Below are 14006 nucleotides of genomic sequence, written 5' to 3'. Positions count from 1 at the left end.
TAAAGGATTGATCGAGATAGAGGAGAGGAGAGGAGAGGAGAGGAGAGGAGAGGAGAGGAGAGGAGAGGAGAGGAGAGGAGAGGAGAGGAGAGGAGAGGAGAGGAGAGGAGGGAGAGGAGAGGAGAGGAGAGGAGAGGAATGAAAGGAGGAAGTTGATTATTTTACTGTATCGTTCCTGGTTTTATGGATGCTGGGTTCTCATAGGACGGTGTATATTGGTCATGTGACCTGTGTCGTGCTCTACTGTACGTAACTCATTAGCCAAAATATCACAACCTTTCGATTTCATAAGGCTGTGATGTTCTCTATTGTGACCCTAGTTCTAGTCTGGTTTTAGTCTGGTTTTAGACTGGTTCTAGTCTGGTTTTTAGACTGGATTTAGACTGGTTCTAGACTGGTTCTAGTCTGGTTTTAAACACGTTCTAGACTGGTTCTAGTCTGGTTTTTAGTCTGGTTCTAGTCAGGTTTTTAGTCTGGTTTTAGACTGGTTCTAGACTGGTTCAAGTCTGGTTTAGTCTGGTTTTAGACTGGTTCTAGACTGATTCTAGTCTGGTTTTTAGACTGGTTTAAGTCTGGTTCTAGACTGGTTCTAGACTGGTTCTAGTCTGGTTCTAGTCTGGTTTATAATCTGGTTTTAGACTGGTTCTAGACTGGTTCTAGTCTGGTTCTAGTCTGGTTTTTAGTCAGGTTTTAGACTGGTTCTAGACTGGTTCTAGACTGGTTCTAGACTAGTTTTAGACTGGTTTTTAGTCTGGTTCTAGACTGGTTTTTAGTCTGGTTTTAGTCTGGTTTTAGACTGGATCTGGACTGGATCTAGACTGGTTTGGTTCTAGACTGGTTCTAGACTGGTTTTAGACTGGTTTTAGACAGGTAGATAAAACATCCAGTCTACTGGTCTTTTCCTCTACATCTGTTAGTTACCTATTCCACGATGTTCTAGCTTCACTGATTTAGTTGGTTCTAGACTGGTTCTTAGACTGGTTCTAGACTGGTTCTAGACTGGTTCTAGACAGGTAGATAAAACATCCAGTATACTGGTCTTTTCCTTTACATCTGTTAGTTACCTATTCCATGATGATCTAGCTTCACTGATGTAGTTGGTTCTAGACTGGTTCTTAGACTGGTTCTAGACAGGTAGATAACACATCCAGTCTACTGGTCGTTTCCTCCTACTGGTCGTTTCCTCTACATCTGTTAGTTACCTATTCCACAATGTTCTAGCTTCACTGATGTAGTTGGTTCTAGACTGGTTCTTAGACTGGTTCTAGACTGTTCTAGACTGGTTCTAGACTGGTTCTAGACTGGTAGATAAAACATCCAGTCTACTGGTCTTTTCCTCTACATCTGTTAGTTACCTATTCCACGATGTTCTAGCTTCACTGATGTAGTTGGTTCTAGACTGGTTCTTAGACTGGTTCTAGACTGGTTCTAGACTGGTTCTAGACTGGTTCTAGACTGGTAGATAAAACATCCAGTCTACTGGTCTTTTCCTCTACATCTGTTAGTTACCTATTCCACAATGTTCTAGCTTCACTGATGTAGTTGGTTCTAGACTGGTTCTTAGACTGGTTCTAGACTGGTTCTAGACTGGTTCTAGACTGGTAGATAAAACATACAGTCTGGTTTTTCTCTACATCTGTTAGTTATTCCACGATGTTCTAGCTTCACTGGTGTAGTTGGTTCTAGACTGGTTTGGTTCTAGACTGGTTTGGTTCTAGACTGGTTCTAGACAGGTAGATAAAACATCCAGTCTACTGGTCTTTTCCTCTACATCTGTTAGTTACCTATTCCACGATGTTCTAGTTTCACTGGTGTAGTTGGTTCTAGACTGGTTTTAGACTGGTTCTAGACTGGTTCTAGACTGGTTTTAGACAGGTAGATAAACATCCAGTCTACTGGTCTTTTCCTCTACATCTGTTAGTTACCTATTCCACGATGTTCTAGCTTCACTGATGTTTCTAGACTGGTTTTAGACTGGTTCTAGACTGGTTCTAGACTGGTTTTAGACAGGTAGATAAAACATCCAGTCTACTGGTGTTTTCCTCTACATCTGTTAGACTGGTTCTAGACACTGGTTCTAGACTGGTTCTAGACTGGTTCTAGACTGGTTTTAGACTGGTAGATAAAACATCCAGTCTACTGGTCTTTTCCTCTACATCTGTTAGTTACCTATTCCACGATGTTCTAGTTTCACTGGTGTAGTTGGTTCACTGGTTTTAGACTGTTCTAGACTGGTTCTAGACTGAGACAGGTAGATAAAACATCCAGTCTTGGTTTTTCCTCTACATCTGTTAGACCTATTCCACGATGTTCTAGCTTCACTGGTGTAGTTGGTTCTAGACTGGTTCTAGACTGGTTCTAGACTGGTTCTAGACTGGTTTTAGACAGGTAGATAAACATCCAGTCTACTGGTCTTTTCCTCTACATCTGTTAGTTACCTATTCCACGATGTTCTAGCTGATGTAGTTGGTTCTAGACTGGTTTTAGACTGGTTCTAGACTGGTTCTAGACTGGTTTTAGACAGGTAGATAAAACATCCAGTCTACTGGTGTTTTCCTCTACATCTGTTAGTTACCTATTCCACGATGTTCCAGCTTCACTGGTGTAGTTGGTTCTAGACTGGTTCTAGACTGGTTCTAGACTGGTTCTAGACTGGTTTTAGACTGGTAGATAAAACATCCAGTCTACTGGTCTTTTCCTCTACATCTGTTAGTTACCTATTCCACGATGTTCTAGCTTCACTGATGTAGTTGGTTCTAGACTGGTTCTAGACTGGTTCTAGACTGGTTTTAGGTAGATAAAACATCCAGTCTACTGGTCTTTTCCTACATCTGTTAGTTACCTATTCCACGATGTTCTAGTTTCACTGGTGTAGTTGGTTCTAGACTGGTTTTAGACTGGTTCTAGACTGGTTCTAGACTGGTTTTAGACAGGTAGATAAAACATCCAGTCTACTGGTCTTTTCCTCTACATCTGTTAGTTACCTATTCCACGATGTTCTAGCTTCACTGATGTAGTTGGTTCTAGACTGGTTCTAGACTGGTTCTAGACTGGTTCTAGACTGGTTTTAGACAGGTAGATAAAACATCCAGTCTACTCTGTTAGTTACCTATTCCACGATGTTCTAGCTTCACTGGTGTAGTTGGTTCTAGTGGTTCTAGACTGGTTCTAGACTGGTTTTAGACTGGTAGATAAAACATCCAGTCTACTGGTCTTTTCCTCTACATCTGTTAGTTACCTATTCCACGATGTTCTAGTTTCACTGGTGTAGTTGGTTCTAGACTGGTTTTAGACTGGTTCTAGACTGGTTCTAGACTGGTTTTAGACAGGTAGATAAAACATCCAGTCTACTGGTGTTTTCCTCTACATCTGTTAGTTACCTATTCCACGATGTTCTAGCTTCACTGGTGTAGTTGGTTCTAGACTGGTTCTAGACTGGTTCTAGACTGGTTCTAGACTGGTTTTAGACAGGTAGATAAACATCCAGTCTACTGGTCTTTTCCTCTACATCTGTTAGTTACCTATTCCACGATGTTCTAGCTTCACTGATGTAGTTGGTTCTAGACTGGTTTTAGACTGGTTCTAGACTGGTTCTAGACTGGTTTTAGACAGGTAGATAAAACATCCAGTCTACTGGTGTTTTCCTCTACATCTGTTAGTTACCTATTCCACGATGTTCCAGCTTCACTGGTGTAGTTGGTTCTAGACTGGTTCTAGACTGGTTCTAAAGACTGGTTTTATCATCAGTCTACTGGTCTTTTCCTCTACATCTGTTAGTTACCTATTCCACGATGTTCTAGCTTCACTGATGTAGTTGGTTCTAGACTGGTTCTAGACTGGTTCTAGACTGGTTCTAGACTGGTTTTAGACAGGTAGATAAAACATCCAGTCTACTGGTGTTTTCCTCTACATCTGTTAGTTACCTATTCCACGATGTTCTAGCTTCACTGGTGTAGTTGGTTCTAGACTGGTTTTAGACTGGTTCTAGACTGGTTCTAGACTGGTTTTAGACAGGTAGATAAAACATCCAGTCTACTGGTCTTTTCCTCTACATCTGTTAGTTACCTATTCCACGATGTTCTAGCTTCACTGGTGTAGTTGGTTCTAGACTGGTTTTAGTGGTTCTAGACTGGTTCTAGACTGGTTTTAGACAGGTAGATAAACATCCAGTCTACTGGTCTTTTCCTCTACATCTGTTAGTTACCTATTCCACGATGTTCTAGCTTCACTGATGTAGTTGGTTCTAGACTGGTTTTAGACTGGTTCTAGACTGGTTCTAGACTGGTTTTAGACAGGTAGATAAAACATCCAGTCTACTGGTGTTTTCCTCTACATCTGTTAGTTACCTATTCCACGATGTTCCAGCTTCACTGGTGTAGTTGGTTCTAGACTGGTTCTAGACTGGTTCTAGACTGGTTCTAGACTGGTTTTAGACTGGTAGATAAAACATCCAGTCTACTGGTCTTTTCCTCTACATCTGTTAGTTACCTATTCCACGATGTTCTAGTTTCACTGGTGTAGTTGGTTCTAGACTGGTTTTAGACTGGTTCTAGACTGGTTCTAGACTGGTTTTAGACAGGTAGATAAAACATCCAGTCTACTGGTGTTTTCCTCTACATCTGTTAGTTACCTATTCCACGATGTTCTAGCTTCACTGGTGTAGTTGGTTCTAGACTGGTTCTAGACTGGTTCTAGACTGGTTCTAGACTGGTTTTAGACAGGTAGATAAACATCCAGTCTACTGGTCTTTTCCTCTACATCTGTTAGTTACCTATTCCACGGTTCTAGCTTCACTGATGTAGTTGGTTCTAGACTGGTTTTAGACTGGTTCTAGACTGGTTCTAGACTGGTTGGTTTAGACTGGTTCTAGACTGGTTCTAGACTGGTTTTAGACAGGTAGATAAAACATCCAGTCTACTGTGGTCCTCCTGTAGCTCAGTTGGTAGAGCATGGCGCTTGTAACGCCAGGGTAGTGGGTTCGATCCCCGGGACCACCCATACGTAGAATGTATGCACACATGACTGTAAGTCGCTTTGGATAAAAGTGTCTGCTAAATGGCATATATTATTCCTCTACATCTGTTAGTTAGCTATTCCACAATGTTCTAGCTTCACCGGTGTAGTTGGTTCTCTGTCCATCAAAATGTGACGCGATCCCTCGTTTAGCCAATAGAAAATAACGAATGTATCTTTTTTCCCTTCTCTCTCTCTCTCTCTCTCTCAGGCACCACATCTGATTGGATGGTTTAGTCAGAATGACAGCCGAAGATCCCGCCTCCTCCTCTTCAGCCATGAGTAATAACCCAGCGCCTTCCGGTTCCAACCCCCAGGCCCTTCCCATCACTCCCCGCATGGACCAATCACAGTGCCCGAGGGTGTGTCCGGGGCCCACAACGAAGCGGCCCTAGTGTCTCTGATGGAGCGTACGGGTTACGGCATGGTGCAGGAGAACGGTCAGAGGAAATACGGCCCGCCGCCGGGCTGGGAATCCGCCTCCCCGCCACGCGGCTGTGAGATCTTCGTGGGTAAGATCCCCCGGGACGTCTACGAAGACGAGCTGGTCCCGGTGTTTGAGTCGGCGGGTCAGATCTACGAGATGCGTCTGATGATGGACTTTGACGGTAAGAACCGCGGCTATGCCTTCGTCATGTACACACAGAAACACCAGGCCAAACGCGCCGTGCGGGAGCTCAACAACTACGAGGTGCGTCCCGGACGCCTCCTAGGGGTCTGCTGCTCCGTGGACAACTGTCGCCTCTTCATCGGGGGCATCCCCAAAACCAAGAAGAGAGAGGAGATCCTGGAGGAGGTTTCCAAGGTGACGGAGGGCGTCCTGGACGTCATAGTGTACGCCAGCGCGGCGGACAAGATGAAGAACCGGGGCTTTGCCTTCGTGGAGTACGAGAGTCACCGTGCCGCCGCCATGGCGCGCAGGAAGCTGATGCCCGGCAGGATCCAGCTGTGGGGGCACCAGATCGCCGTGGACTGGGCGGAGCCGGAGATAGATGTGGACGAGGACGTCATGGAGACCGTGAAGATTCTATACGTCAGGAACCTGATGATGGAGACCAGCGAGGACACACTGAGACAGGTCGGATTGATTGGTTGACTTACTGATTGATTGGTTGACTTACTGATTGATTGGTTGATTGATTGGTTGACTTACTGATTGATTGGTTGATTGATTGGTTGACTTACTGATTGAATGGTTGACTGATTGATTGATTGGTTGACTTACTGATTGATTGGTTGACTTACTGATTGATTGGTTGACTTACTGATTGATTGGTTGACTTACTGATTGATTGGTTGACTTACTGATTGATTGGTTGATTTACTGATTGATTGTTTAGTGACTGTTTGATTGGTTGATTGATTGGTTGATTGATTGGTTGATTGGTTGATTGATTGGTTGACTTACTGATTGATTGGTTGATTGATTGGTTGACTTACTGATTGATTGGTTGACTGATTGATTGATTGGTTGACTTACTGATTGATTGGTTGACTTACTGATTGATTGGTTGACTTACTGATTGATTGGTTGATTTACTGATTGATTGTTTAGTGACTGTTTGATTGGTTGATTGATTGGTTGATTGATTGGTTGATTGGTTGATTGATTGGTTGATTGATTGGTTGACTTACTGATTGATTGGTTGACTTACTGATTGATTGGTTGATTGATTGGTTGACTTACTGATTGATTGGTTGACTGATTGATTGATTGGTTGACTTACTGATTGATTGGTTGACTTACTGATTGATTGGTTGATTTACTGATTGATTGTTTAGTGACTGTTTGATTGGTTGATTGATTGGTTGATTGATCAATTGGTTGATTGATTGATTGATCGATTAATTGGTTGATTGATTGTTTGGCCAGTGGAACCCAGGCTGTATTAACATGTCTCTGTGTTCTAGGTGTTTGGCCAGTAGAACCAGGGCTGTATTAACATGTCTCTGTGTTCTAGGTGTTTGGCCAGTAGAACCCAGGCTGTATTAACATGTATCTGTGTTCTAGGTGTTTGGCCAGTGGAACCCAGGCTGTATTAACATGTATCTGTGTTCTAGGTGTTTGGACAGTAGAACCCAGGCTGTATTAACATGTCTCTGTGTTCTAGGTGTTTGGCCAGTAGAACCAGGGCTGTATTAACATGTCTCTGTGTTCTAGGTGTTTGGCCAGTGGAACCCAGGCTGTATTAACATGTCTCTGTGTTCTAGGTGTTTGGCCAGTGGAACCCAGGGCTGTATTAACATGTCTCTGTGTTCTAGGTGTTTGGCCAGTGGAACCCAGGCTGTATTACCATGTGTCTGTGTTCTAGGTGTTTGGCCAGTAGAACCCAGGCTGTATTAACATGTCTCTGTGTTCTAGGTGTTTGGACAGTAGAACCCAGGCTTTATTAACATGTCTCTGTGTTCTAGGTGTTTGGCCAGTAGAACCAGGGCTGTATTAACATGTCTCTGTGTTCTAGGTGTTTGGCCAGTGGAACCAGGGCTGCGTGGAACGTGTCAAGAAAATCCGCGACTACGCCTTCGTCCACTTCTCGTCCCGCGACGATGCCGTGGTTGCCATGGACCACCTGAACGGGACGGAGGTGGAGGGTCTTGTATCGAGGTCACCCTGGCTAAGCCTGTCGACAAGGAGCAGTACACGCGTTACCAGAAGGCATCTAAAGGGGGCGCTACAGCGGCCGCGGCAGCTCCGGAACCAGTCCAGCAGAACTATGTGTACCAGTGTGACCCTTACACCCTCACCTACTATGGGTACCCTTACAACACGCTGATCGGACCCAACAGGGACTACTTCATCAAAGGTCAGAGTCCTTTCCCTCTGGGTCTCTGTGGCTGCGTTTACACAGACAGTCACATTCTGATCTTATTAGATAATAGATTAGATAATAGATAATAGATTAGATAATAGTGTCTGTAGAGTCCTTTCCCTCTGGGTCTCTGTGGCTGCGTTTACACAGACAGTCACATTCTGATCTTAATAGATAATAGATTAGATAATAGTGTCTGTAGAGTCCTTTCCCTCTGGGTCTCTGTGGCTGCGTTTACACAGACAGTCACATTCTGATCTTGTTTGTTTTTTTTCTATTTTTTTACACCAATCAGATCAGCTCTTTAGCTCGAAACTTGGGCTGCCTGTATAAACGTAGCCTTTTGCACTACAGACGTAACTGAGAGCTTTGGTCCGTCTGTTTCTTTATGAACGGACATAATGATTAGCAGAGAACGCAGGTTAATAACGACCAATAAGATCTGGAGATTAGATGTGCCTGTTGTAAATGTAACCAATAGTGAATCCACCTCATCAAATACATGTGATTAGTAGATGATCGTGATGAATATTGATATCGATGAATCTGATGAATAGGTGTTCTGAATGATTATTGATCATTTACTGGTTATAAATCACCGATCAGCATCGATAACTGTTAGAGAGGTAAAAATGGGGACGCTCTCCGCAATATGACGGCACAGGATACAGTGGGGTGACTTCCTGCTCAGCGACTACCGAGAACGACAATATTCCCAAGATGGCCACTGTTGTGTCTTCCTAGTTTCTTCCCTCTTTGAGGCATATAGAGTACCACAGTATGAGTCATGATACCCATAAAACCCTGCGGTCAAACAAGGAAATGGTTCCAATCATTTTTTGTCGTAGAGAGATTTACAGGGTTATCAAAACGACACGGCAGGTGAAACCTACACAAAACGCCACGGCAGGTTAAACCTACACAAAACGCCACGGCAGGTGAAACCTACACAAAACACCACGGCAGGGTAAACCTACACAAACACCACGGCAGGTGAAACCTACACAAAACACCACGACAGGTTAAACCTACACAAAACACCACGGCAGGTGAAACCTACACAAAACACCACGGCAGGGTAAACCTACACAAAACACCACGGCAGCAGGTTAAACCTACACAAAACACCACGGCAGGTTAAACCTACACAAAACGCCACGGCAGGGTAAACCTACACAAAACACCACGGCATGGGTAAACCTACACAAAACACCACGGCAGGTTAAACCTACACAAAACACCACGGCAGGTTAAACCTACACAAAACACCACGGCAGGTTAAACCTACACAAAACGTTAAACCTACACAAAACACCACGGCAGGGTAAACCTACACAAAACACCACGGCAGGTTAAACCTACACAAAACACCACAGCAGGTTAAACCTACACAAAACACCACGGCAGGTTAAACCTACACAAAACACCACGGCAGGATAAACCTACACAAAACACCATGGCAGGGTAAACCTACACAAAACACCACGGCAGGGTAAACCTACACAAAACACCACGGCAGGGTAAACCTACACAAAACACCACGGCAGGTTAAACCTACACAAAACACCACGGCAGGGTAAACCTACACAAAACACCACGGCAGGGTTAAACCTACACAAAACACCACGGCAGCAGGTTAAACCTACACAAAACACCACGGCAGGTTAAACCTACACAAAACACCACGGCAGGGTAAACCTACACAAAACACCACGGCAGGGTAAACCTACACAAAACACCACGGCAGGGTAAACCTACACAAAACACCACGGCAGCAGGTTAAACCTACACAAAACACCACGGCAGGTTAAACCTACACAAAACACCACGGCAGGGTAAACCTAACCACCACAGCAGGTTAAACCTACAAAAACACCAAACCTACACAAAACACCACAGCAGGTTAAACCTACACAAAACACCACGGCAGGGTTAAACCTACACAAAACACCAGCCAGGATAAACCTACACAAACACCACGGATAAACCTACACAAAACACCACGGCAGGGTAAACCTACACAAAACACCACGGCAAAACCTACACAAAACACCACGGCAGGTTAAACCTACACAAAACACCACGGCAGGGTAAACCTACAAAACACCACGGCAGGGTAAACCTACACAAAACACCACGGCAGCAGGTTAAACCTACACAAAACACCACGGCCTACAGGGGTAAACCTACACAAAACACCACGGCAGGGTAAACCTACACAAAACACCACGGCAGGGTTAAACCTACACAAAACACCAAGGTTAAACACCAAAACACCACGGCAGGGTAAACCTACACAAAACACCACGGCAGGGTAAACCTAGGCAGGGTAAACCTACACAAAACACCACGGCAGCAGGTTAAACCTACACAAAACACCACGGCAGGTTAAACCTACACAAAACACCACGGCAGGGTAAACCTACACAAAACACCACAGCAGGTTAAACCTACACAAAACACCACGGCCGGTTAAACCTACACAAAACACCACAGCAGGATAAACCTACACAAAACACCACGGCAGGTTAAACCTACACAAAACACAGCCCTCATTTCAAGTGTTTCTAAAATCCCTTATTGGAAACTGAACGGTGGGAAAAACAAAGATTGGAATCATTTCCTTGTTTGACCGCTAGGTCTTATGGGTATTATGACACCTCCACTGTGGGCCTCTATACCTGCATCGAGAGGATCCCCTAGTGGCTGTCTGGAGTATTGGCAGATTATGATTCTGCTGTCCCTTCACTGTCTGTAAGCAGGAAGCGTCTCCTCTGTAAGTAACCTCTGAGGACGCCATATTGCAGAGAGTCCCCCTTTTTCAGTGCTGAGCCCGTCCCCTGTGATGAGTGACGCTGGCAGGTGTCTGGGTGGCAGCTCAACTAATCTGTGTCCTAAGTAGCACTCTATTCCATTTGCAGGGCACTACTATCGACCAGAGCCCTATTGGCTCTAACCCTATGGGCCCTTGTCAGAAGTAGTGCCCTACATAGGGGACAGGGTTCCATTTGGGCCGATCCAACTCATCTGTCCAGACGTTGACTGTAATCACTGTGTTCTGGTTTTCTCTCCAAAGGAGGCCCAATGATACAGACCAATGGTAATCTATTCCATCCTTTATTGGCTACTCCTTTACACTCCCTTATCCAATGAAACATCAACTTCCTGGTCATGTGACCAACTCCTCTCTCTGGGTTTCTATAACAACTTCCCCTTGTTTCATCACCTCTTCAGTTCGCTAGTAGACAGACAAACTGTCAGACCCGATGTCTCCCAACCTCCTTGACAACTAATGACTAGATAAACATAGACAATGTACAGTATATATATATTTTTGCACCTCTGACAAACCGTGTAAAATGACGCCCCATAGCAGCCCCCCCCCCCTAATGTCGGCTTCACACTTTGATGGGAAATGTCCAAACTGGATTCCTTGGGACGTCCCAACTCTCGGACATCACCCCATTGAATTTGACATTTAAAACGGTTAAAGTAAGAGTTAAGGTTAAGGGTAGGGGTTTAGGGGTTTAGGGTAGGGGTTTAGGGTAGGGGTTTAGGGGTTTAGGGTAAGAGTTTATTTTATTTTTATTTCACCTTTATTTTACCAGGTAGGCTAGATGAGAACAAGTTCTCATTTACAACTGCGACCTGGCCAAGATAAAGATAAAGGGGTAGGGTAGGGGTTTAGGGTAGGGGTTTAGGGTTTAGGGTAGGGTTAGGGTAGGGGTTTAGGGTACGGTAGGGGTTTAGGGTAGGGGTTTAGGGTAGGGATTTAGGGTAGGGTAGGGATTTAGGGTAGGGGTTTAGGGTAGGAGTTTAGGGTAGGGCTTTAGGGTAGGGTATGGGTTTGGGGTAGAGGTTTAGGTAGGGTAGGGTTAGGGTAGGGGTTTAGGGTATGGTAGGGGTTTAGGGTAGGGGTTTAGGGTAGGGTAGGGTAGGGATTTAGGGTAGGGTAGGGTAGGGGTTTAGGGTAGGGGTTTAGGGTTTAGGGTAGGGTTAGGGTAGGGGTTTAGGGTATGGTAGGGGTTTAGGGTAGGGGTTTAGGGTAGGGATTTAGGGTAGGGTAGGGATTTAGGGTAGGGATTTAGGGTAGGAGTTTAGGGTAGGGCTTTAGGGTAGGGTATGGGTTTGGGGTAGAGGTTTAGGGTAGGGTAGGGTTAGGGTAGGGGTTTAGGGTATGGTAGGGGTTTAGGGTAGGGGTTTAGGGTAGGGTAGGGTAGGGATTTAGGGTAGGGTAGGGTAGGGTAGGGTAGGGATTTAGGGTAGGGGTTTAGGGTTTAGGGTAGGGTATGGGTAGGGGTTTAGGGTAGGGTTGGAGTTTAGAGTAGGGTAGGGGTTTATGGTAGGTGTTTCTGTTAGGAGTTTCAGTTGGGAGTATAGTCTAGGGGTTTAGGGTAGGTGTTTAGGATATGTGTTTATGGTAGGGTAGGGATTTAGTTTAGGGTAGGGGTTTCGGGTAGGGTAGGGGTTTAGGGTAGGAGTTTAGGGTAGGCTAGGGGTTTAGGGTAGGGCTGGGGTTTAGGGTATGGTAGGGGTTTAGGGTAGGAGTTTAGGGTAGGGTAGGGTTTAGGGTAGGGGTTTAGGGTAGGGTAGAAGTTTAGGGTAGCAGTCTAGGGTAGGTTAGGGGTTTAAGGTAGTGACGTCCCAAGGATCACGGATAGCAATAACGAACTTCAGTGCCACAGGACGTTGGTGGTAGGGTAGGGGTTTAGGGTAGGGGTTTATGGTAGGGTAAGGGGTTTAGGGTAGGAGTTTAGGGTAGGTTAGGGGTTTAGGGTAGTGACGTCCCAAGGATCACGGATAGCAATAACGAACTTCAGTGCCACAGGAGGTTGGTGGCACATTAAAAGGGGAGGACGGGCTCGTAGTAATGTCTGGGGCAGAATATTATAAAATATCTATCTGTATAAACACTACCAGTTTAAAGTTTGGACACATCGACTCATTCAAGGGTTTTTCTTTATTTTTTAATATTTTCTACATTGTAGAATAATAGTGAAGACGTCACAACTATGAAACAAAACGTATTTACAACGACGGCCTCCCCCGGTCAAAACCTGACGACGCTGGGCCCTGTGCTAAGCAGAACGTGGCCTAAACATATCCCATGCCCCTATATATTGAAGCGTAACCCTAAACAGCGCCCCCCCCATTCCCACTGTGGCCCATCTCCAGCAGGTGCTGTGCGAGGTCGTGGCCGAGCGACGGCAGGTAGCCGTGCCCCCGGCCCCCGGGGGTCATACCTGGGTGGTTACTCTGCTGGGCGGGGTATCTACAGCCGGTACCATGAAGGCAAAGCCAAGGGCCCCGACAACAAGGCCTACGAGCTGGTACCCTCTATGGAGCTGACTGCCTCAGTCAACCCGTTGGGCATCAAGCCTTGCACAAGTCAGTCACACCCCTGTCGTACCCCCCGTCGTACCCCCCCGTTGTCCCCCTAAACTGTCCCCTATACCGCCGCCTGCTTCCTTAAGTTTTCTTCTTCCTGTCGCAAGCCTGTCTCCTTCCTGTCTCAAGCCTGTCTCCTTCCTGTCTCAAGCCTGGCTCAAGTCAGTGAAAGATACCTCTAAACCATGCCTGGTCTAAACTAACTCCCTACTGGTCTAAACCAGGCCTGGTCTAAACTAACTCCCTACTGGTCTAAACCAGGCCTGGTCTAAACTAACTCCTTACTGGTCTAAACCAGGCCTGGTCTAAACTAACTCCCTACTTGTCTAAACTAACTCCCTACTGGTCTAAACTAACTCCCTACTGGTCTAAACTAACTCTCTACTGGTCTAAACTAACTCTCTACTGGTCTAAACCAGGCCTGGTCTAAACTAACTCCCTACTGGTCTAAACTAACTCTCTACTGGTCTAAACTAACTCCCTACTGGTCTAAACTAACTCCCTACTGGTCTAAACTAACTCTCTACTGGTCTAAACTAACTCCCTACTGGTCTAAACTAACTCCCTACTGGTCTACACCAGGTCTGGTCTAAACTAACTCCCTACTGGTCTAAACTAACTCCCTACTGGTCTACACCAGGCCTGGTCTAAACTAACTCTCTACTGGTCTAAACCAGGCCTGGTCTAAACTAACTCCCTACTGGTCTAAACTAACTCCCTACTGGTCTAAACTAACTCCCTACTGGTCTACACCAGGCCTGGTCTAAACTAACTCCCTACTGGTCTAAACCAGGC

The 14006-nt window shown here is 45.4% G+C and overlaps 1 protein-coding gene across 1 annotated transcript in view; it reads left to right on the top strand.

The window, feature by feature from the left end:
* The first annotated feature begins 5313 nt into the window (after positions 1 to 5313).
* The window catches only part of LOC124028102 (RNA-binding protein 47-like), a 13824-nt gene continuing 5131 nt past the window's right edge, over positions 5314 to 14006 (top strand). The window contains 4 exon segments of the mRNA XM_046340250.1: positions 5314 to 6091; positions 7476 to 7605; positions 7608 to 7817; positions 12999 to 13211. Coding sequence (XP_046196206.1) covers positions 5417 to 6091; positions 7476 to 7605; positions 7608 to 7817; positions 12999 to 13211 — 1228 coding nt within the window. The 5' untranslated portion in view covers positions 5314 to 5416.

This window comes from Oncorhynchus gorbuscha, unplaced genomic scaffold, assembly GCF_021184085.1.
Source record: "Oncorhynchus gorbuscha isolate QuinsamMale2020 ecotype Even-year unplaced genomic scaffold, OgorEven_v1.0 Un_scaffold_3758, whole genome shotgun sequence".
Classification (NCBI taxonomy): Eukaryota; Metazoa; Chordata; class Actinopteri; order Salmoniformes; family Salmonidae; genus Oncorhynchus; species Oncorhynchus gorbuscha.
The sequence above is the reverse complement of the archived record's forward strand: the minus strand, read 5'-3'. Positions and strand labels throughout refer to the sequence as shown.